At 44.3% G+C, this 24,544-nt stretch overlaps 1 protein-coding gene across 5 annotated transcripts in view; it reads left to right on the top strand.

Moving 5' to 3' along the window:
* The window catches only part of phf14 (PHD finger protein 14), a 138,063-nt gene that overhangs the window by 91,379 nt on the left and 22,140 nt on the right, over window positions 1-24,544 (top strand). For 2 of the 5 annotated variants that reach the window (XM_085396840.1, XM_085396838.1), the window contains 2 exons: window positions 1,869-1,986; window positions 18,309-18,479. The exons of 1 other annotated variant lie outside the window; for it this stretch is intronic. In XM_085396840.1, the coding sequence (XP_085252966.1) occupies window positions 1,869-1,986; window positions 18,309-18,479 (289 nt within the window). Of the gene's footprint in view, window positions 1-1,868; window positions 1,987-18,308; window positions 18,480-24,544 lie in introns of those variants that run through there. 2 more of the 5 variants (XM_085396841.1, XM_085396844.1) reach the window with 2 other exon arrangements.

Below are 24,544 nucleotides of genomic sequence, written 5' to 3'. Positions count from 1 at the left end.
AAACATGCACTATCGCGGTAGAGCGGTATAGTCAAAATCTCTATCTTTGGCCAGATTCATATCGTTTCTACTGTATACTGTTTATACCGCCCAAACCTAGTTGATTACCACATTGTACACAGCTGCCCTGCCAGCCTGCACAGCATTGCCCCTCGAGCCCGCTGCATCACCCCTCCCCTGCAGTGGAGCCAGAGACCACACCTCTGTCTCAAACATCTACAGGGTTTAGCTAGTAAGCTACCAATAATGGTGACTTAATGGTGATTAGCTATGTGAGGAAAGAGTCTACACAGCATTGCCCAGCCCCTCCGCTCCCCAGCTGTAGCCTATCCAAGCTGTCAAAGGGCAAAGGGATGGGTTTCATCCTGGACAGGTTGCCAGTCTGTCTGTGTTAGCCCTGTTACAATCTTTCAAGTTTACATTCATTGTCTCTGAACTGTAGGAAGAAGCTAGGATACAGGAGAGAACTCGCGTAAGCACAGGCAGAACACACAAATTCTACACAGAAAGGTCCAAGATGGCCACCAGATGTGAGTGCATAACCCCCTTGCTATGAGGCAACAGTGGTAACCATTGTACCGTTGTGCTGCCCAGTTAACTACTGGTTAAGGAAACTAAATTAATTAATGAGGTTTTGTAGTTTAAGTTGCTGTATCTCTATAATTTGAACAGAACCATGTTACCACTTTACAATCTGTATGCTAAATTAATTTCACTGTGATTCTAACCCAAGATTTCTATGCATGTGAACATTTAATTTTCTAAAAAAGAAAGAAATATCAGAATCAGATCAGAAACTTTATTGTCATTGTCATGAGAACAACGAAATTAAGAATGGTCCCCGATCATTGCATCATCCCTAGCAATATCAAAATATAAATAAAACAATAAAATTCAATAAATAAAATAGATAGAATACTTAAAATACTAATAAGATATAACAGTAAAACATTCACATACATTCCCACACACATGCTTCAGACCGTGCATAGATTAACACAAGAGTGGCGTGATGGACATTTTTTTGTAGTATTCAGATGTGTTATTGCAGTTGGATAACAGCTGTGTTTGAGTCTATTAGTCCTTGCTCTGATTGCCCTGTACCGTCTGCCTGAGGGCAACAGTTCGAACAGGGAGTGGCCAGGATGTGAGGTGTCTTTTATGATGTTTTGGGCCTTTTTAAAACAGTGGGCGTTGTGTAGAACTTCCAGTGTGGGGAGAGGGCAGCCAGTGATCTTTTGGGCGGTGTTAATGATCCCTTGGAGTGCTTTCCTCTGAGCCCCTGTGCAGCTAGTGTACCAGATGCATATGCAGTAAGTTAGAACACTCTCAATGGTGGCTCTGTAGAAGGACACCAGCAGTCTCTGTGTGATGTTATTCCTCCTGAGAATTCTCAGGAAGTACAGTCTCTATTGGGCCTTTTTCAGCAGCTCGGAGGTGTTCACACTCCAGGAAAGGTTCTTATGTTCATAAATCAACTATTAATTTGATTGTTTATTTCAGTTTTCAGTTTTGGTTTGAAAAGCTGCAATTGTCTTCTCTGTGAAACATACTCTAAAAGTTATTTGACCCCTTTTGCTTCACCAGAGGGCTTATATTCCAGCTCCTTAGGGTTTTATAGGCACTACTGGCACTACCAAGGCCTGTATTTATCTGAACACTGATATGAACCACTGGGCAGACAATGATTGTGTAAGGTCAAGGGAATGGAGTGATTAGAGGATATTTGGAATACATTAACAAAGTTCACTCACTGACACCTGCCTTGTCATCATCCATCACTGTTGAACTGGCCTCATCATTAAAGGACTACTCAGGCTTTAAGTGTCTGGGACATAACGTGTGCCCCCCCTTTGTCTGCATCTCAGGTGTGATGAGTGTCGACTCTGCTATCACTTTGGGTGTCTGGACCCTCCACTGAAGAAATCACCCAAGCAGACAGGATATGGCTGGATCTGCCAGGAGTGTGACACATCCTCATCTAAAGTGAGTGTGCATACAGTCTATGTGTATAACTCAGAAAGAAACTTGAGGACTGTTGTTAATTACAGTTCAGAGGTACTATAACTTCATTTTAACTACTACTTCTTTTTGACTGTAACATAAAAACTCATAAAATAAAACATTTATCTACAAGTAAGTGGCAGTTCTTCCACTAAAGTGTGACTTCCATTATAATATTCTTAAATGATTTCCTTTAAATCACTGCCCCAGTTAAAAAATTCACATCAAACTAAATAATTCCAAAAAACAAAACCAAAAATGTGCTTTTACTTTGACATTTTAAATACAAAGTAAAAGTGTTTGTAAGCTGGTGAATACTAGTTTATCAATGTTATTTTTAAATTGTTGTTTAGACCTTCTGTGTTTATGTTTTTAAGAACCAATACATAAATTACTCAATGATTCACATTTCATATTCTAGCACATTCAGCCAGTGTAGCAGGGTGTTATGGCTGTAGCTCAGGCGGTAAAGCAGCTCACCTGCTAATCGGAAGGTTTGGTTTTTGTTCACCGTATGATCCAGTCTGCATGCCAAATTTCCTGGGGCAAGAAATTGTTGCTCTCCGATGCATCCATCAGAGTATGAATGTGTGTATATATACACACATTCACAGAAATAAGTGCTCGTGTGAATTGGTGAATGAGGCAAGTTGTGTAAAGCACTTTGAATGCTCAGAATAGAAAAGTGCTATATAAGAACCAGTCCATTTATCGTTATTATTTAGCAGGGCAATCACAACCTAGGTGGTGAAGTGGGTTGTCCAAAGTCACAGTACCCGCCGAAATCCAGATTTTTCCTGAATGACTAGGATGGCAAAGAAATTTGCTGAAGTGTTATGATTAAAAATGCTGACAGGTTGCAATTAAATGGATATAGAAAGCAGTGAATATAGTTTGAATCCGTGCTGTTGTTGATGCTTTTTGTAGTAACATTATTAAATATTGTTATTATATTCATTCTGCTGTTGCTCTTGACGAAGGCGGTCACACTTTTCTCCTCTCCTCCTCCTCCTCTCCCTTAGCTTCTTATGTCCTTGTCTAGTCTTGTGTTTTTTGTATTACTTTTCCCTGGAACATTCTCTCACAGTCTGTTCTCTAAAACCTAAAAGAGGAATTATGGATTTGATCAACTGGTCCCTAAATGCAATTGACACCCTTTCTCAACGAGAAGTTTGGGCTTGGGTGAGCCTGAGTGCTGAAGATATCTACTTATTCGGAACCATGGTAACAGGGTTCTGGCTGATCGGAGCTGGCTTGGCCCTGACTTATCGAAGAATTAAGAAAGCGGAACCGGCTGTTCAAACCCCCACAAGGCTGCCCGCTGGGATTGAAACGATGGGAAGAGGCGTGAGTTTCTCAAAATGGGCTCATTGAGTGCAGCACGGATAAGATCTTGGAAAGGCTACGGCTGCTGTGAATACTCAGAATAAGATCTCTGACTGCAGACTGGATACATCTCGGAAGGGCTAGCTCAGAATAACATCTCTGGGTGCAAATTGGATGACATCTCGGGGAGGCACACTGCCGTGAGTTCTCAGAATCGGCTCCTCGAGCACAAGAAATGACAACATCAAAGAACGCAAGTATGGCGAAGCTCGCGGCTCTCCAACGGGAGATTGAGAGACCAGTGTTGGACTGTAGAACTGCTTTGAAATTCATATGAGCTGTTCGCACTAAAGTAAAAAGCACCATCACTTCATGCGGAGACCCCTTTGGCGCCAGCTGCAGTCTCAAGGCTGGAGCTGAACAACAACACCCTGATAACGACTGTGTTTAGTCTGTTCCTTCCCATTCCATGCAAGGCCACCTGGGTTGGCTGGAAGACTGTTTACTTAGCCTGGCAGGGCGAAGGACACTGTCTCAGCTGAACTCTGGACACGCACACACATACATATACACTGATATGCACACTCTCACTCTCCCCTCCCTTTCCAAACGCCTTCGACGCTTATTCCCTTCCGATGCTGACGGTGGATCAAGGAGACCAGCGCACGCAGCCCCGGATGTACTGTCTAAATCGGCTGTCTCTCACCCTTTACCCACCCCTGTTGCTTGTCATGTGTTTCTTTGGTGTATTAAGAGTTTTTTCATGTGCAGAGGTGTTTTTTTCTGTTCTCAAACTGATCTCCCTGTTGGAGCTCAGTCTGGGGGGAGTTTTCACCTTATCTTTCCTCATGTGGTGCATTTTTCATTGTTATACCTCTCTAACCTGTCTTCCCCATGTGATGTTTTGTGTAATGTATGTATGGTCGGAGGGTAAGATGGCGCCGCCAATGCGTGCAATAGGTCGGCAGCCTTATGAAATTTCCCCTTGTGGGACTAATAAAGGTATATCAAATTAATTAATATTCAAGTATATGCAGATTGAAAAACTGTTGATAACTTACTCAACTGGGGCGATCGTGGCTCAAGAGTTGGGAGTTTGCCTTGTAATCGGAAGGTTGCCGGTTCGAGCCCCGGCTTGGACAATCTCGGTCGTTGTGTCCTTGGGCAAGACACTTCACCCGTTGCCTACTGGTGGTGGTCAGAGGGCCCGGTGGCGCCTGTGTCCGGCAGCCTCGCCTCTGTCAGTGCGCCCCAGGGTGGCTGTGGCTACAATGTAGCTGCCATCACCAGTGTGTGAATGTGTGCGTGAATGGGTGAATGACTGGATGTGTAAAGCGCTTTGGGGTCCTTGGGGACTAGAAAGGCGCTATATAAATACAGGCCATTTACCATTTACCATTTACTCATGCAGAATACTGATTATAGGCCATTCTTTCATACATTTAAAAAAGTCGCTCTCATATTAATTAATCATTTATACAGTATGATTTTCATCATTGAGCGGTCCCTTTGTCATCTGTGCGTTGTCAGGGTTAGAGTCATTTATAGTTATAAACATCAGCATGAGAACTCCTGCTTCCCTACTCACTGTCGGGATAGTTCAGTGAAACCTCTATTCTTCCACTTGAAGTAAAATCAGGTACATCCTAAAGATAAAGTTAGCAGAAGGGTAAGGAAATTGTGTTTGTCGATTATTTTTTTTTGTTGTAAATCACAGTAAATCTTATATGTTTGGAAAGCCTGTTTATTTCCCTTTAAATTGTGCCATAGTTAATGGTGTTTTTTCTATAGTACTTAACTTTTACATGGAGAAAGTAAAGCTGTTGGTGATATGTGGATGACACCCGGGTCACCATCAATTTTCAGATCAACTCAGTGGATAGAAACAGTTCACCAGGGAAGAAATGAAGGATAATAGCTGTTTCTGGACTGCACTGTGCACATTAAAAAGGATGAGGGTCTAAACATTGAAGTGTATTGAAGTCCACAAAGGCAGACCAGTACCTGCTCTTTGATTTCCACCACCCTCTGGAACACAAGACTGGGATAATCAGGACCCTCCAACACCAGGCAGATAAAGTTTCCTGTAAGGCAAAAGGGAAGGAAAAGGAGCACACCCTTTTAAAGAAAGATCTCAAAACGTGTTGTTATTCCAACTGGGCCATTATCAAATTGGAAAAGATGCACAGGAAAGAGGGTCACACCAAGTAGGGAGAAACAGAATGACAAACGGAAGAACACTGTCATTCCTTATGTAGCAGTTTATCAGAGAAACTCAAGAGAATTTTTTCCAAGCATGGCATGGCGTTTAATGGGTGCAACTCACATGATCAACCCTGCTCTTCAACCCACAAATGCATTTTCCTGAAAAATGTGGCACCATTTCATGGGAAACAACTAACGAAATATAAAATGCATTACCAAGAAGAATTGTTAGAACAAACATCAACCAAACACAAATTTCCTTATTTTCTATACTAAGTTTGTATATGTTTAATATACATTTATGAATTATCACAATGAGATTATCCCACATATTTTGGTTTAGATTTTGTCTAGTTGTTTGTTTGTACGGAATAATATTGCATTGCATATGTTTGACAGCCTCTCGAACTAATTAATAACTACATCTGAATTTTCATATCTTTCAAATCTACCATGGATTTCTACTAAACTTTTCTATGGAGCAAATACTTCCTTAATGATTCTGTTGCAGAGGTAGGGAATTATAAAGGCCATAGTGGAAACACTGAATCTCACACACAAGACACACAATTAATCCATCAACTTACTCCTACTACACTCCATAGAAAAAGGTTTTGTTGAGTGTTTGTGTATGGATGAATTGGGCTTATCGTGCAAAAGCAGTAGGCGTGATCAGCAAGAATAGAAAGCACTTTTTAATTACCGATAATATCAGTGATACTAACATGATTCTGGTTCCATCCAAAATAATTCTTTACAACAACCAGTCCTGTTTCCAACACCTGAAGTACTTCTACTTGGGGAAAAAAAGTGATACAATTCTTGCCTCTTAATTACCTTTACTTTTAAAGCCACTGCAGTTACTACGGTCTAAAAACACTCGTATACAAAATAAATTTACTGAAATAGACTGTCTAGCATTAAGAAGAGCTAAATTAGAGTGATTAAGTGAAATAAAATACCAAGCTGATTTGATGATCAGCCTTGTGAATTAAGACATAATTCTATTCTTAACTGCAGATGATTTCTTTAGACAGAAATGACAGTTGAGAGCCAAACTTCTGTGTGGGGTTAGGGTTAGATTTGAATGATCAGTGAGAGGTTGAATCATTTCATCCTAATTATTTAGACAGTAAGTCAAAATAATCAAAAGCAGAATTTCAGAGAGTTTCATATTGTATGAGCAAAGCTAAATTGATTGTCAAAAGACTCAGTGTATATGAAATGAAAGTTTTCTTTTCTTCAGTTACCTTTTTTTGCCTAGATTAGTCATTTTTCAGAAGCTAATGTATCTCTGTTGTTTTAACATTTTTCAATGCTATCCCCAACCACAACATGCTGATTATAAAGAAGACATAAACTAACTAACGGTTAGTTTAGAACAATCAAATAGGAGAACCTCTAGGCTAATAGCAGGGCTGCATTTCATGGTAACAAAAGTACTGATATGAAAAAGTAATATGAGCGTTCTTTCCTCTATTATGTTAGCATGGAAAGAACACTTGTATTTAGCGTCTGTTCAAAGCATTGTTCATAACAATCTGTTCATTTCTGCTTTGGAAAGTAACTCATCAATATACAACAGGCTACGTGGTTTCTGATTTTGAAGGATTTTTACTATTCACTTTGAATTCATCGGGCCCGGTGAAGAGGCTTGGTTAAGCAACAAATGGATGAAAGAAACCACGTGTGTGCCATTTCTGATATTGCAGGGTCTACATTTGAGAGGCATTTAAGAATGTGACATTTTTGCGAAAGTATGGTGTACAGACCTTTTCAGGCGCAAGGTGCTCAGAGTGTCTCAGTAATAGCAAGTGTGGGGAGATAATTGACTCCACTAAGGGCAGCTAAAAAGCACTCTGAGATGAGAGCTGTATTTAAGGAAAGTTTTATTATCTGCTTTAAAATGCCAAGTCATGCACTATTTTTGCCTGTGGGGGGAAAATGATTCTTAAATGCCAGCATTAAGTGCAGAATATTACCTGATCAGTGCAGTCGAGATTCAGCTAGATGAGCAAGATATAGGGGGTTTGGCAACCCCTCTGCTTGACAGTCTGGTACAAAAACCGGTGTAAAAAGTTATTCACCCACCCTCCATCCCGCTTTCAATATGAGCAGCAATTTGTGAGTGGATGGGAGAAGCAGCGTCTGTAAAAAAACAAAAAACAAACTAGGTACACCTTATGATGCAATAATATGTGGAACCACCTTTACTAGCAATAAGTATTTTCTGTATGGCTTTATCAGCGTCTTACATTGTTGTAGAGAAATTTTGCTATACTGTTCTTTACAACATTGATGTTTGAGGGCATTCGCAGCTGTGATAATTTCCTTCCACAGCATTTTAATCAAGTTGAGGTCTAGACTTTGACTGGGCCATTGCCATTGTTTACTGTCCTTGCCTCAGTGTTAAAAATATTAGAGTTTTCTTAGGGGGTTAATACAAACTATTAACAATTTGCAGATCTCCTTTGACTAGGCCACTCCAAAGTCTTTATTTTGTTTTTCTTAAGCCATTCAGAGGTGGACTTGCTGGTGTATTTTAGGTCATTTTCCTGCTGCAAAACCCAAGTGCACTTCAGCTTGAGGTCAGAAACAGATGGCCTATGTTCTCTTCAGGACATTTTGGGAGACGCCAGAATTTGTGGTTCCATTTACTACAGAAATTCTTTTAGGTCTTGGGCAGCAAAACAGCCCCACACCATCACACTACCGTCACCATATTTTACTGTTGGCATGATGTTCCTTTTCTGAAATGCTGTGTTACTTTAATGCCAAAAGTCTAACTTGTGCCTTGTCAGTCCACGTAGTATTTTCCCAGAAGTCTTGGGAATCATCAAGACCTTTATGTTGCTAAGCAAAAGCAACATACAGTGGGGCAAAAAAGTATTTAGTCAGCCACCGATTGTGCAAGTTCCCCCACCTAAAATGATGACAGAGGTCAGTAATTTGCACCAGAGGTACACTTCAACTGTGAGAGACAGAATGTGGAAAAAAAATCCATGAATCCACATGGTAGGATTTGTAAAGAATTTATTCGTAAATCAGGGTGGAAAATAAGTATTTGGTCAATAACAAAAATACAACTCAATACTTTGTAACATAACCTTTGTTGGCAATAACAGAGGTCAAACGTTTACTATAGGTCTTTACCAGGTTTGCACACACAGTAGCTGGTATTTTGGCCCATTCCTCCATGCAGATCTTCTCGAGAGCAGTGATGTTTTGGGGCTGTCGCCGAGCAACACGGACTTTCAACTCCCGCCACAGATTTTCTATGGGGTTGAGGTCTGGAGACTGGCTAGGCCACTCCAGGACTTTCAAATGCTTCTTACGGAGCCACTCCTTTGTTGCCCGGGCGGTGTGTTTTGGATCATTGTCATGTTGGAAGACCCAGCCTCGTTTCATCTTCAAAGTTCTCACTGATGGAAGGAGGTTTTGGCTCAAAATCTCACGATACATGGCCCCATTCATTCTGTCCTTAACACGGATCAGTCGTCCTGTCCCCTTGGCAGAAAAACAGCCCCATAGCATGATGTTTCCACCCCCATGCTTCACAGTAGGTATGGTGTTCTTGGGATGCAACTCAGTATTCTTCTTCCTCCAAACACGACGAGTTAAGTTTATACCAAAAAAGTTCTACTTTGGTTTCATCTGACCACATGACATTCTCCCAATCCTCTGCTGTATCATCCATGTGCTCTCTGGCAAACTTCAGATGGGCCTGGACATGCACTGGCTTCAGCAGCGGAACACGTCTGGCACTGCGAGATTTGATTCCCTGCCGTTGTAGTGTGTTACTGATGGTGACCTTTGTTACTTTGGTCCCAGCTCTCTGCAGGTCATTCACCAGGTCCCCCCGTGTGGTTCTGGGATCTTTGCTCACCGTTCTCATGATCATTTTGACCCCACGGGATGAGATCTTGCGTGGAGCCCCAGATCGAGGGAGATTATCAGTGGTCTTGTATGTCTTCCATTTTCTGATGATTGCTCCCACAGTTGATTTTTCACACCAAGCTGCTTGCCTATTGTAGATTCACTCTTCCCAGTCTGGTGCAGGTCTACAATACTTTTCCTGGTGTCCTTCGAAAGCTCTTTGGTCTTGGCCATGGCGGAGTTTGGAGTCTGACTGTTTGAGGCTGTGAACAGGTGTCTTTTATACAGATGATGAGTTCAAACAGGTGCCATTCATACAGGTAACGAGTGGGGGACAGAAAAGCTTCTTACAGAAGACGTTACAGCCAGAGATTTTCCATGTTTGAGGTGACCAAATACTTATTTTCCACCCTGATTTACGAATAAATTCTTTACAAATCCTACCATGTGAATTCATGGATTTTTTTTCCACATTCTGTCTCTCACAGTTGAAGTGTACCTCTGGTGCAAATTACTGACCTCTGTCATCATTTTAGGTGGGGGAACTTGCACAATCAGTGGCTGACTAAATACTTTTTTGCCCCACTGTAACAGTATGTCAAGTTCATGGAGGAGGTCATAAAAAAAGGGTGATGCAGAGGAAGTCCATGATGATGGGAAGGAGGGCGAAAAATGGTACATACCTCATCACGGTGTATTCCATGACAAGAACCCAGGCAAACTGTGTGTGGTGTTCGACTGCTCTGCCAAGTACCAGGGAACCAGTCTGGATGATCTTCTGCTCACTGATCCTGACCTGATGAACAATCTCAACGTCGTACTCTTTCGCTTCCGGTTGCACTCCACTGCATTGATGTGCAACATAGAGAAAATGTTTCACCAATTTCATGTGAGGAAGTCGGACCAGTATTACCTGCGCTTCTTTGGTGGAAGAAAGGAGATCTCGGTGCACAGCCCCAAGATGAGTGTGCATATCTTTGGCGCAGCCTCATCGCTTGGTTGTGCGAACTACGGATTGAAGCATTTGGCAACAGAAAATAAAGACCGATACCCATTAAGCTCTCAGTTCATTCTGAGAAATTTCTATGTTGACGATGGAGTCATAAGTACAGACAGCTCAGAGAAGACTATTAAGTTGGCAGAAGAAGCCAGAAGACTTTGTGCCCTGGGTGGTTGAATCAGACTGCCTGAAGATCAGCACCAATCTTAAGGAACAGCCCGCAACGCGTCGAGGCATATTGTCCATTGTTGCATCCCTGTACGATCCCTTGGGTCTCGTAGCCCCCTTTTTGTTCATTGGAAAGGAAGTGCTGCAGCAGATGTGCTGTCATGGAACAGGTTGGGATGACCCTCTAACCAATGAACTTCGCCCATGGTGGGAGAAATGGAAAAATGACCTCAACAACTTGGAGAAATAAATATACCCCGAAGTTCCGCACCAGCACACTTCGAAAAGGTTATCAAACATGAGTTACATCACCGTCCAACCGGTTATGGACAGTGTTCATATCTGAGGCTTAGCAATGAAGAAGGAGACATTCTCTGTGCACTAGTCATGGCCAAATCTTGTGTGGCCCAACAAAGGTCACCACAATCCCAAGATAAGAGTTGAGGGCTGCAGTCATCTCTATGAAACCCAGCAATGTTTTGAAGGAAGAATTTGGATATGCGGACATTGAAGAGCATTTTTGGACTGATTCAAAGGTTGTACTAGGGCACATCAATAACGTGGCTCGACGTTTTCACACGTTTGTAGCCATCCGTATCCAGAAGATACATCTCTACACGCATCAAAGGCAATGGAGATGCGTCCCTACCGACCAGAATCCTGTGGATCGTGCTTCTAGAGGTTGTTTTGTCAATGAGCTAATATCATCGAACTGGTTTACCGGCCCTGCATTTCTATGGTAAAGGGGAATTGACCTCTCAGAAGAGGTGGCTCCGGGAACTGTCAGTCGGAGATCCAGAAGTTTAGGAAACACGGACTCTAAACACGGAAACCGTAGAACAAGATTTTCTTACCTATTGGCTGACAAAGTTCTCGTCCTGGACTTGTGCCGTTTGTGCAGTGGCTGGCATTCTTCGAAGGATCAACAAGGATAAGTCAAATGGTCTCTCTGCAGTGCAGGAAAGAGAAGAAGCAGAGTGCCTCATTATCAAAATCTGCAGAGACAAACATACTCGGAGAAAGTGCAGCTTTTGAAGAAAGGTTGTCAGCTGCCACCTCATAACAAGCTACATCACCTCAACCCCTTCTTGGACAGCGATGGTGTGATTAAGGTTGGAGGTAGACTCTGTGATTCAAGTCTTCCTCTCTCAGTCAAACACCCTACCATCATTCCAAAGAAACATCATGTTACAAGGATGATCATAGCATACTGTCATGAAGAAGTCAAGCATCAAGGCAAGGGGATGACTCTCAGTATGATCAGGACAAGGGGTTACTGGATATCAGGAATTGGTAGGACGGTTGCATCTTATCTTCGCCAATGTGTAGTTTGTCGAAAGCTTCAGAGACGGACAGAAGAACAGAAAATGGCCAATTTCCCTCCAGAGCGAGTAAATTCATCTCCACCCTTTACCTACTGTGGAATGGATTGCTTTGGACCCTTCTATAGCAAGCAAGGACATAGTGTGCGAAAACGATACAGTCTCCTTTTCACCTGCTTCTCCTATTATTGAAATGCTGGAGGACCTATCTACAGACACATTCATAATTGGACTGCGCTGCTTCATTGCTATAACTGGAGCCGTGCCCCAGATCAAATCTGACCAAGGCAGTAATTTCTTAGGAGCCAAGAATGAACTGCAGGAAGCCCTCATGGAACTAGATGGTGATAAACTGACTAACTTCCTTTCTAAGAAGCAGTGTGACTTCATCCTAAATGCTGCTGGTTCAAGTCATGTTGGTGGAGTGTGGGAGCGTCAAATTAGAACAGTCAGGAGTGTTCTCAACGCGACCCTTGCACTCTCACCTAAAAACCTACCTGATGCTTCCCTCCAAGCATTCTTCTATGAAGCAATGACGATAGTTAAGAGTCGTCCTCTCACTGTCGAAAACCTACACGATCCCAACAGTCGTGAGCCACTGACACCAAACCACTTACTTACCCTGAAGCCTACCATTGCCCTTCCTCCCCCCAGCAAGTTCATAAGGGAAGATATGTACGTGAGAAAGACATGGTGCCACTTACAATATTTGGCCGAGCAGTTCTGGAGCCGTTGGCAGAAAGAGTATTTGGCCAACATTGCCTTCAGACAACGCTGGCAAACCCCAAAGAGAAACCTGCAGATCGGGGATATAGTCATAATGAAGGATGAAGACTTGCCCAGAAATGAATGGAGGTTGGGCAGAGTCGTAGAAACTACAATGGACAGAGATGGACTGGTTAGGAGAGTAAAGCTATGTCTAGGGGACAGGAAACCTGGCAAAATTGGTGAACGTCTCACCAAGCGGTCAGTGCTTGAACGGCCAGTTCAAAAACTAGTCTTATTGTTGGAAAATGACTAGTTCATTCCTTGCATACTAGGCTTCTGTTGGTTGGTCATTCTTTGTATTAGGAAATCATTTGTGTTCTCTCTTCCTATGTTTATGAAGTTATGATATTTGGAATACTAATGATTTGGTGGGAGTGTAAATGACCCAGATTACTTGTTCTATTTGATATTATTCCAATTATTCCTTTCTTATATCCCTGAACGAATTATACCTTATAATGTTCATTAGACTCTTATTTTGAAATTCGGAACGGGCAACATCTGGGAAGGAAGATCGAGCTGCTACTGTTTGCTCACAAGAAAAAGTTAATGAGAAAGTTATTGTTTTCCATCCATCTTTAAATTAGCATCTAGCTGGAAGGCGAACAGCTCTTACGATATGTCTGTGGTAACTTGTGAATAAATGGGTTGGAATACCCCACCATGGTCCATCCGTTATAGTCATTGAGTGCGTCGTCTGAATAAAGTCCGGCTGGAATGGTTTTCATCTTGAGACTCTGCTATGCAGGCCATTTTTGCCCAGTCTCTTTCTTATGGTGGAGTCATGAACACTGACTGAGGCGACAGAGGCCTGCAGTTCGTTGGATGGTGTTCTGAGGCCTTTTGTGAACTCTTGGATGAGTCGTCGCTGCGCTCTTGGGGTAATTTTGTTCAGCTGGCCACACCTGGGAAGGTTCACCATTGTTCTATGCTTTTGCGATTTGTGGATAATGGCTCTCACTGTGGTTCACTGGAGTCACACAGCTTTAGAAATGGCTTTATAACCTTTTCCATACTGTGAAATCTTATTTACTTTGTTTCTCATTTATTCCTGAATTTTCTTGGATTGTGACATGATGTCTGGCTTTTGAGAATCTTTTAGTCTACGCAACTTTGTCAGGCAGGTCCTATTTAAGTGATTTCTTGATTGAGAACAGGTGTGGCAGTAAGCAGGCTTGGGTGTGGCTAGAGGAACTGCACAGGGCCATGTAGTAGGGCTGGGCCATATTATGCCGTTCACGGTAATACCGGTATAATGTTAGGCAACGATAAGAAAATAAAATATCGTGCTAGAATATGGGTAAAATGCGCATGCGCAGTGCATTTGTTTTCATACGCACATGGCCGAAATAGCGGCAACGGAGAATGAGAAGGGGGAAAGCAGGTTGTTGAATGAAACGGATGAACCAGAATTGGTTTGTGAAAATAGTGCAACTTCAGTGGTGTGGCACTGGTTTGGTGTTTGTCCATCAGATACCCACTAAAGCATTTTTTTTTTTAGAACATGCAAGCGGGCCGTCATTATTACTGGATTTCTCGGACTAAGGTGCTCGTAAATCTGGGAGTAATCTGGGTCCAAAACTCCATCTGCTTCAGATCCCAAAGTCCCAAAGTCAAACAAACACTGCGGCACACTGAGAGAGTTAAAAACTGTCTAAATTCTTTCATCTTTAATAAAAATGATCAGCATTGCAGCTTTACCAGGTGTAATAATTAAGTTTAACATCCAGGCATCCATGAAAACAGAATGTATCACATTTAACGGAGTTAGAAGTTAGCAGGACGTTAGCGGAAGTTAACTCGCTAATTTCGCTAGTTACCTAGGCAGATATACCATGTTCTGACTGACAGATTTCTGAAAAAAATTCAAATGTACAGCTGTGCTGTCACTTCCAACTTAAATGAAGACAGGAAACTAAACAGCAGTGATGTTTTGTAGGGTTACTGAAGTTGGGTTAGCTGCTTTATAATGATGTGCTACATGATCGCTACCGACACAGCTATGTTAGCATAACATAAACATTGAAGCTGCAGGATAAACGCTAACACTTTTCCACTCAATAAAAGTTAACGTGAGGGCTCCCGATGGTTAGAGACAAATGCAATTGCAAGGCAGGATGCTGTAAACGAACCAACCTTCAGTCAGGAGAACAACTGAGATAATCCATCCACAATACGAAGTTAGTCATTAAAATACTGTGACAACATGGGAATAGATCAGCTGTGATAGAATACAGCATTAATGAATCAATGGTACAGAAGTGGAGGAAGCAAGAAGTATGAGTTGAATAAAGTTTGATCTATCTGACTGCTTTGTTTCGCTTAATGTGCCTTATAATACCGTGCACCTTATGGTCCGAAAAATACGTATTTGACTTTTTTATTTGGCACACGGCAGTTTAATGTTGCAACGCACCTCTTTTTAACTTTAGTGGATATTATACATGGTTATGCTCAGGATATGTCAGCACATTTCTACTGGAAATGCCCTTTGGTTAAACTGTCAGCAAGGAATTTGCATTTGCACTGTTAAATTTTTATATAGCTTTAATGCACATAAAAAAACAGCTGCTTGTTTAAGTGAAAATAAATGGATGGGTTTTTTGCGCTATTAAAGTTGTGGAGTTGCATTTTGTATTTTGTCTTGCATCAATTATATCGTCAGTTATATCGTTATCGCAATTTTCAAATATATATCGTGATAAATATTTTTGGCCATATCGCCCTGCTCTACCATGTAGGTTTGGATTTTTTTCCCCCCATAATAGATATCGATGATCTATCATGCATTTTCCATTGTTTCGGTTCCGGGTCGCTGCTCGTGCGCTCGACCGGCCAGTGCTACCTAGCCTGACCTGTCTCCGCAATATGATGTTTGTGTATTGTATGTACGGTTGGCAAGGTATCTATCTTAATTGCCCTTTGGGGATGAATAAAGTCTCTCTGACTCTGACTGAAATATTTATGTGTGACAAACCTATACAAAATAGGAAATCAGGAAAGAGGAAAAGTCTTTTTCATACTACTGTACATTGCTGGTAAAATAGTTTTATCATACAAAGAATTGTCTTTCTAACTTTCTTTCTAAAAATCTCAGTCTTGTATGTGTTTTTATTTGTTAGAAAGGACTTTGTCTACACTTGTACAACAAAGTTAATATTGGTGCTATCATTTCTTCCATAAACAAACTGCGAGATTAGTCTTTTTGTTACTGTAAGAGTTTTGCTTTGTTTCTTGCTCAAGGCCACAGAAAATAAGTTTCATTCTGATTTGTAACCAACATCTTTTTTGTTGATATGTCCCTTTGATTTGCTTGGTGTTGATGAATTATTTTAAAGTTATAGTAATTACAGCTCCTGGTTTAGAGTGTTACTGGAACACTGCTGGTGCCATTGCACACATGTTTCTGTTGTGCAACAGGGGGAAAAAAGGCTTTGTTGGATAGCCTTGAGGATATTATAGATGCTGTGTTTTTCTCAGCCTGCTTAGCTTAGATAAACCTCACTCTGACCAAGCCTACATCCGTCCTGCTAATGCCCCAGGCGCTCACAAAATTGATTTCAGTAATAAAGGGACAGTCTACTCATAATATACGGATGGTGTTCAATTCAACCCTGTTACCATGCCAAAGGGGCACTTGTTTAAGACTTTATTTACACCCTTGCAGCACTGCTTGGCATACTCCGTAATGTGGTGAATCAGACCATAAGATTTGGATAAAAGGTTTGAATTGCCAAAAGCTCTTAAAGTTCTTCAGACAGTGTTTAAAGTACTCAACTGTGAACTTGTGTGGGATGCACTCCTTTTGCTGCACTTAGTCTTGTTTTCATCAAAAGGATTGCAACTGCTGAAATTATAGCCTAAAAGTTTCATTTTCTTCACTTCCTCCACAGCCAATGGCCTCCTACTGCTTAGTAAATAATTTGTATTTGAAGTTCTGTTATGACCTCAAGAGTATCCAGCTCTTTATGGCAATATAGCAGTTAGGTATTTAATGCTAGTGTTTGCTGATTTGGACTACTGGCTGTTTATATGCTTAGTGTGCCTTAAGCATTCAGAATTTTTTGATGCGTTTTTCTTACAGCTAATGAAATTTTTTTTCAATTCACAAGAAGATTACCTTTACAGGCTGTGCCATCAATCAGAAGCTTCATGGTTGACCCATGAAAGACTATAATTAAGTTACCCTAATTAACTTAATGAAGTGTTACACTCTGGTGATTTTACTATATAAAGTAAATTGAAAGAAAAATAGGCATCATTACTCATCAGCTGGTCTGGTATTTAGACAGAGGCTTTAGGAAGAGTTTTTTCGTCAGTTCTTCTTTCAGTGGGTGTCTTACTGGAAAAATCTAACAATTACCATGTTTTATTTTCTGAAAGAATTTTCAGGTGATCACTATCGTTGATGCATTTATGAAATGAAGATCAGTCTTTGAGTGTGATTTGAATTTGTGGCTCTCCATGTTTTCTTATCTGTATTCAAGCTTAATTCTAATGTTATTACAGAAGTGCACTTAATAACACTTGAGGCTTTTACTCAAGAATATTTTTTTAAGGTCTGATAACATCATCAGTAATTGTTGTGTCTTTGAAGCAGCTGAAGTTTAACCACAGTTTAATGTGATCTAAAAGCAAGAAATGACTGCTAAACTAGCCTGCTCAGAGTACAGACGAATGATCAAGGGTGGCCAGGCTTGATGCTGAAGACAAAGGAAAAAATCAATGGTTTGGGGTCACCTCAATCACTTTAACTAGGCGCTACAGATGCCCATGCCCCTCTCTGAGGCCAATTTGTGGAGTAAACAGAAGTGTGTAATTGTTGTCAAGTTCCCTGGTGGCCCAGGCAGTACAATTCTCTGGACCTTATTCTATTCTAATAACCTTCATGCTAGAAAGCATACATGAGGCCACTTTTTAGAGCCCTTAGTATTGTATGTCTGTAAACAATATAGCAGACACTGAGAAACAGCACACAGTCTTCATTAAGGTAGCATTCCCTCATGTCCCTGATGGCTCAAAAGAAATGATGCTATATTCTAATGGCACTGTGGACTAAGAAACAATATGTTCTTTCCATAAATATGCACAATGAACTTCAGAGTTTTAAATTTCCACTTATCAAACCAATCATATATTAGGTATATTTTTGTCTTAAATTTGACTTTGACTTAAGCCAAAGACTGTTATGATTCCTCAGTGGTTTCAAAATCATTCAGTTGTCTATCTTGGGAGGAAAGTGTTGGAGGAATTCAGTCAGTAAAAGTCACTCATGGTGTTGTCCTGAGGAATTCACCAAACAAAGGATCCAGGCCTTGCTTATATAGGCACCCCTTTATTACCCCGTTGCTGGGTAGCAAACCTACCCAGGTCAAACACAGCTCAACAGGATATATGCAGTAGGTTAAAGTAGGTTAAATAAAAACTTAACTGCCCAGAGGCAGGAAACTGGTCACTGCCTCAATTAAGGGGATCCCGCATACCTGCACTTCTACAACCTGCAGGGGTCAAGCATTATATAGGCACAGAAGAAAGAAAGCTAATTCTCTACAAAAGTCAAATGAGTTTACTTATATGGCACATTTAAACAAAGTAAGTGTTTATTATGTTGATGTCCCAATGCATGCTCAATCATCCAGGTCAGGAAATCCCAGAAAGTTGATTCCATTCATCTGGACGTTCTGTTTTCATTGGGAGAAATGTTTCATCACTCATCCAAGTGGCTTCTTCAGTCTCCGCTGCTGCAGGTTTCCCCAACCTTACAAACAGTATATTTGCAAAGAACGAAAGTAGCACCACTAACTAACAAGGTCAGTTTCATGTTCATTAATATGCAACTTGTTATGACCACTGATCAATGGCCATGATTACTGTGACGTTGGACCTGGTACACATAGACAGGACACGGATGTAATGACAGCACTACTTTATTTCCGAATGTGATTTCACTGTGGTTTTTGTTTTCACTGGGACACAGATACTCCCCCTCTGCTGTCACGTCCGCTCTCTCCCTCTCCGACTGTCACTGTGAACATATAAAGAGACATAATCACACTCACATCCCAGCACATCTGTTCACCCCCCCACTGCGCCGCCCCGGGAGCTCACTGCGTCACCCCTCCTCTGCAGCTGGCCAGAGACCACACCCACGCCACACATGCCCATCCGGCCTACGGATCACCTTGAACTTAAAGGGCTGCAGAGCCAGATACCACCGAGTGATCTGGGCGTTGGCATCCTTCATGCGGTGGAGCCACTGCAGCGGGGCATGGTCTGAGGAGACGGTGAATGGGCGTCCCAGGAGGTAGTAGCGAAGGGAGTCGACCGGATCGCCAGGCACTCCTTCTCCAAGGTACTGTACCGTGACTTGCGATCCGTTAGCTTCCGGCTGGTCAACTCCCCCTACCTGTTGGGACAAAACGGCCCCCAGCCCCCTGTTCGAGGGGTCAGTCTGCATACAAAAAGGGAGGGAGAAGTTAGGCGTGAACAGCAGCGGCTCTCCACAGAGAGCCCATTTCACCTGCACAAACGCCGCCTGGCACCTCTTTGTCCACTGGACCAGATTCAGGCACCCTTGCGAGTGAGATCAGTTAAAGGGCTGGTCAGGTCCGCGAACCCTGGTACGAACTGCCGGTAGTAGCCGGCCAGCCCCAGAAATTGTCTCATCTCCTTTTTCGTCTTGGGGCGGATGCAATCGCCCCGGTCTTCTCCACTTGAGGCCACACTTGCCCGCCCCCCAAGTGGTACCCCAAATACTGTACCTCCCTCCGTCCAACCGTACACTTCTTCGGGTTGGCCGTGAGCCCCACCTGCCTCAGAGACTCCAGCACCGCAGCCACACGCCGCACATGCTCCGCCCACGTGTCACTGCAGATTATGACATCATCCAGATAGGCGGCAGCATAGGCAGTGGGGGGCCGCAGCACCCGGTCCATGAGGCGCTGAAAGGTGGCAGGAGCCCCGAACAAGCCAAACGGAAGCGTAACGTACGAAGTGGAGAAGGCCGTCTTTTCCTTGGACTCTGCAGACAAGGGAATCTGCCAGTAGACCTTGGTTAAATCCAGCGAGCGGTGCCCAACCAGGCAACCAGGAGCTCGTCGACCCAGGGCATGGGATAAGCATCAAAATGTGACATCTCATTCACTCTGCGATAATCGACACAGAACCGTATAGACTCATCCTTCTTCACCACAAGAACAATGGGGCTACACCAAGCACTGTGTGACTCTTCTATTATGCCCAACCTCAGCATTTCCTCCAATTCCCGGAGAACAGTTTGTCTTTTATGTTCCAGCAGCCTGTAGGGTCGTGAACTCTCCATCACACCAGGCTACGTTTCAAAATGGTGCTCTATGAGGCCAGGTAGGGGGGGAGAACATTTCGGCAAAAAGCTGTTGCAATGCAGCAATATCTGCCCTCTGGGCCTGTGTGAGATGGTCACTACAATGGAGGGAGTCAGGGTTGTTAGATTTTGGCACCTCCGGCCCCAACTCGTCTCTCTCCCTTACCAGGCTCACCAGAGAAGTGGTCTCCGCCTCCCTCCAGGCTTTGAGGAGGTTGAGGTGGTAAATCTGCATGGCTCCGCCCCTGTCCGACTATACTACTTCATAATCAATGTCCCCCACTTGCCGTGTGACCACAAAGGTCCAAGGACCACGAGTAATTTAGAGCTGGAAGAAGGAAATAACACAAGCACTTCATCTCGCGGTGAAAATTGCCCGAGTTGTCACCCCTCTGTTGTACAGGCGTTGCTGTCGCTGCTGGGCCTGGAGCAAATTCTCCCGTGAGAGTCTCCCCAGTGTGTGCAGCTTTGCTCTCAGGTCTAGCACGTACTGAACTTCACTTTTCGCAGGGCTCGGACCCTCCTCCCAGTTTTCCTTAATCAGGTTGAGCACCCCCCACAGCTTTCTGCTGTACAACAGTTCAAAGGGAGAAAATCCCGTGGAGGCCTGGGGCACCTCCCACACTGCGAACAACAGAGGGTCTAACCAGCGATCCCATTTGCGTTCATCCTCGTGAATGAACTTACGGATCATGGACTTTAGAGTTTTATTCAGCCACTCCACCAACCCGTCGGTTTGAGGGTGGTAGACGCTGGTCCGAACAGCCTTAATGCCCAATAACCCGTACAGTTCCCTCAGTGTGCAAGACATGAATGAACGATGTGCCCTGGTCGGTCAGTATGTCTTTCGGAATACCAACCCGGGAGACAACCTGAAACAGTGCCTGACTTCTCGCGGAAATGGTGCGCAGTGGCACTGCTTGCGGGTATCCTGTCGCATAATCCACCAGGACTAATACGAAGCGATAGCTGCGTGCACTCCGGTGAAATGGCCCGATGAGGTCCATACCGATGCGGTGAAACAGGACCTCCATGAGGGCTAACTAGCTGACACTCCGGACATGACGAGCACCAGCGGCGCATGCAGCCCAGATGCCAATAGAATCGGGCCATTATCTGCTCCAGAGTTTTTTCGCATCCCATGTGTCCGGCCGTGGACAATCATTTCCCGGCGGCTTTGCGGTACCAGCAACTCGGTACGAATTTTGTTAGTGCGAGTGTAGCGGCTCACTCGCTGCAGCCTATTGTTTTTCAATTGGAAGTGCGGTTAAGTCCGCGTGGCCACAGGGTGCACCCATTGACCATCAATTTCCATCACTTGGTCATAGGCTTAGCGTAGGGTGTCAGTCCGAGACTGCTCGAGTGGGAAATCTCCCGTGGGGCACATTACCGGAGGCCCCCCCCCGAGTCAGTGTCGGGCGACCCCGCATTACCACTGAACGCCGCACAGACATTACACGTGTCTACCAGCCGCAATCGCATTCCTGCATACTGCCCCAATAAAGTATGGAACCCCGGCCAATCTGTGCAGAAAATCAGGGGATGTGACAGGCGCGGACTAACCACTGCCTTCACTCTGTTTTTTGCCCTTAAATTTCAACACCAGCGACACCACAGGATATCGGTGAATGTCCCCGTGCACACATTTAACCTCCACCCAGTCAGCCTCCAACAACGCCCCGGGGCGAACCAAACTTTGGTGGACCAGGGTCTGCGTGCATCCCGTGTCCATCAAAGCATGGCGAATGCCCCCTTGACACCTTACCAGCACGCGGTACGTCCCTCCTGGACCGGGGAGGGCACTGGAGCACCGGCAACACGGAACACCTACCTCACCTCTATGAGCGGACACTCGCGGCGCAGGTGCCCCAGCCGACCACACTTCCAGCATTCCGGCCCCGGCGTCTTTGCGGCTCCCCGTGGCTCCGGCTGGAAGCAGCGGCCGGAACAGGTTCCTGGGGCTCCACCCCGCTGCCTGCTCCGTTCCAACAGGGCCGCCGTCCCTCCTTTGTGTCACCGCCACCGGCAGCCTAGGCAGCAGAACACGGTCGCTTCGCTGCGGCTCCTCTCGGCTGGGTCCCGGGTTGGCCGCAAGATGGTCCTCTGCCAGCGTAACCACCGCCGTCAGATCTGCCGGGCGGTGGCAGCGGACCCAATGAGCCCCCCACGAATTGCTCGAGGACGACCAGATTGAGCAGCCGAGCCTCCCCAGCCTGATCGCAGCCACCTCGCTGCCGCGTCCTCCAGCTGCCAAGCCCCTCCCATCATTCTGCTGGCTCTGAATTGACAGCGATAATCCTCCGGGGAGACACCCAAACGGTCCAGTACCGCCTGGCATACATCCTCAAACACCCCCCGCGATCTGGGGGGCAAGCTCAGCACCGCCGTCTGAGCCTTGCCCGACAGAAGCGGCAGCAGCTGGGTGGCCCATTCCTCCTCCGGCCAGCGACAGGCCAACGCCGTGGCCTGGAAAGCCTCAGTAAACACCAGCAGGTCCTCCCCTTCCCTCATCCGGTGCAATGTCACTGACAGCGGGGGGGGCGCCGGCGCGGCTGCATTCCCCAGCAGCTGCTCCAGAGCCGCGGTCTGCTGCTCAAATTGCTGGCGAAGCAACGCCAACTGCTGGTCCTGTGTCGCAGCCTGTCGAGCCGCCATCGCCGCCATCGCCGCCATGTCCATCATCTTTTGGCCCGCGATCTGCAGCAGTTGGGCGGGCGGCTGGGCAGGCGGCTGAGCCGCCGGGGGAGCAGGTGGAGCGGACTGGGGATCGGACATTGCGCCAGGGTTTCGACACCAGTGTGACGTTGGACTCGGTACACATAGACAGGACACGGACGTAATGACAGCACTACTTTATTTCCGAATGTGATTTCACTGTGGTTTTTGTTTTCACTCGGACAAAGACACTCCCGCTCCGCTGTCACACCCACGCCCATGCCACAATTACCTTTCACAGAATGGCTACAATCACAGCATTCAGTTTTATTTATTTATTTAACAGTCTTTAAGTTACAAGATAATGACCCCACAATAATACAAAGATAACTCCAGCAATCAAACTACCCCTCCAAGAGCATGCACTTGGCGACAGTGGGAAGGAAAAATAGCTTTTAACAGGAACAAACCTGCAGCAGAACCATCTTCAAAGTTACAGTCATCTGCTGCGACTGGTTGAAGGTGAAGAGAGGAAGACAGGTTGAAAGACACATTATAGAAGAGAGCCAGAGATTATAAGAGCTACTGACTAAATGCAGAGTGGTGTATAGTGAGTGCATCATGGGAAGTCCTCAGCAGCCTAAGCCTAATGCAGTGCAACAGTGGGAGGAATCAGGGTCACATGATTCAGCCCTAACCTTATGCATCATCAAAAAGGAAAGTGTTAGACTTAATCTTACAGGTAGAGAGGGTGGCTGTGTGTCAAATATAATTCAGTTCCAAGCGAATGAACAGTGTCCACTCATCAGCAGGGACATTCTATCTCATGCACGGAGGCAGATATATTATCCTCACCCATGCTGGTTGGCTCTCTGGACTTGTGCATGAAAGTTGTCAAAATATTTTTTATCAAAACACTTGAGCAATGGCCACAGAGTCTCACAAACACATTTTCAACAGGTTTTACTTGCAGTAAGGAGACGTACAGAGTCCACACCAGTGTACAACGCAGTGGACAAAGTACGACTAAAGCATACAGTGTCTTGCCCTCATTTATAATGTGATTGCACAGAGTTTTACAAGTACTTAAATGTGCTGAACTTTCCACTGCCCATGCATATATGCTGAGAACCAGTGTTCTTATCTTTATAACCTCGACCCCAACTGTCCTGTCTTCAGTTTGTTTGTTTCTCAACGTTTTGTCCTGTTTCACAAGTCCCCTTGCAGGTACACCTTAATTAACTGCTCTCATGCAGACATAAGTTGAGCAATGGTTTAACAAAATTTCCCATCAAAAGGTGTAATTTGAATACTGCAGTCCTGCCTCAGAAGGTTATTGCCATCATTTAGAGTGCAAGAGCTGTGTCCACCTGCTCTCTTTTTATTGCATGTTTTAGAAGAGTGGTATTTTGAAAAACATCCTTTTTAAGTGCTTTGCAGTTGAGGTGCTGTGTTTTCTAAGTTTGACAACCCTACATTATAGGATCTGTTGGTCGCTTTAGACATCCTCTCCCACCACCCCTTGATCCTGGAGTTAAAGTTTCTCCTACTTGAAACCACTCTACTGTTGGCTCTAACCCCTGTCAAGCAAGTTAGTGAGTTACATACTTTATCCATTCACCCCATCTTGTTTGCAGTTGACCTCTGGACTCACTAAAGTGTATTTGAGGACATATCTCTGGCCTAAAGCTGTAAGAGCTCTCTGGCCTCGGTGGGACTCTGAGCTCTTTCTACTATGGGTATGGCCACGTCATGGATTTTGTTCAGAGGTGTGTCAGTACAGCAGCAAGTTGGGCTATGCGTTTTATAGGCTGGATGTTCCACAGTCATCCCTGGCTCAGGCGGTGCTTGAATTTAGTGTCTCAGGTCAACCTGAGA

Source organism: Rhamphochromis longiceps, linkage group LG22 (genome assembly GCF_057381845.1).
Source record: "Rhamphochromis longiceps isolate RC_006_pf linkage group LG22, R_longiceps_female_GT1.1, whole genome shotgun sequence".
NCBI classification, from domain to species: Eukaryota; Metazoa; Chordata; class Actinopteri; order Cichliformes; family Cichlidae; genus Rhamphochromis; species Rhamphochromis longiceps.
The sequence above is the reverse complement of the archived record's forward strand: the minus strand, read 5'-3'. Positions and strand labels throughout refer to the sequence as shown.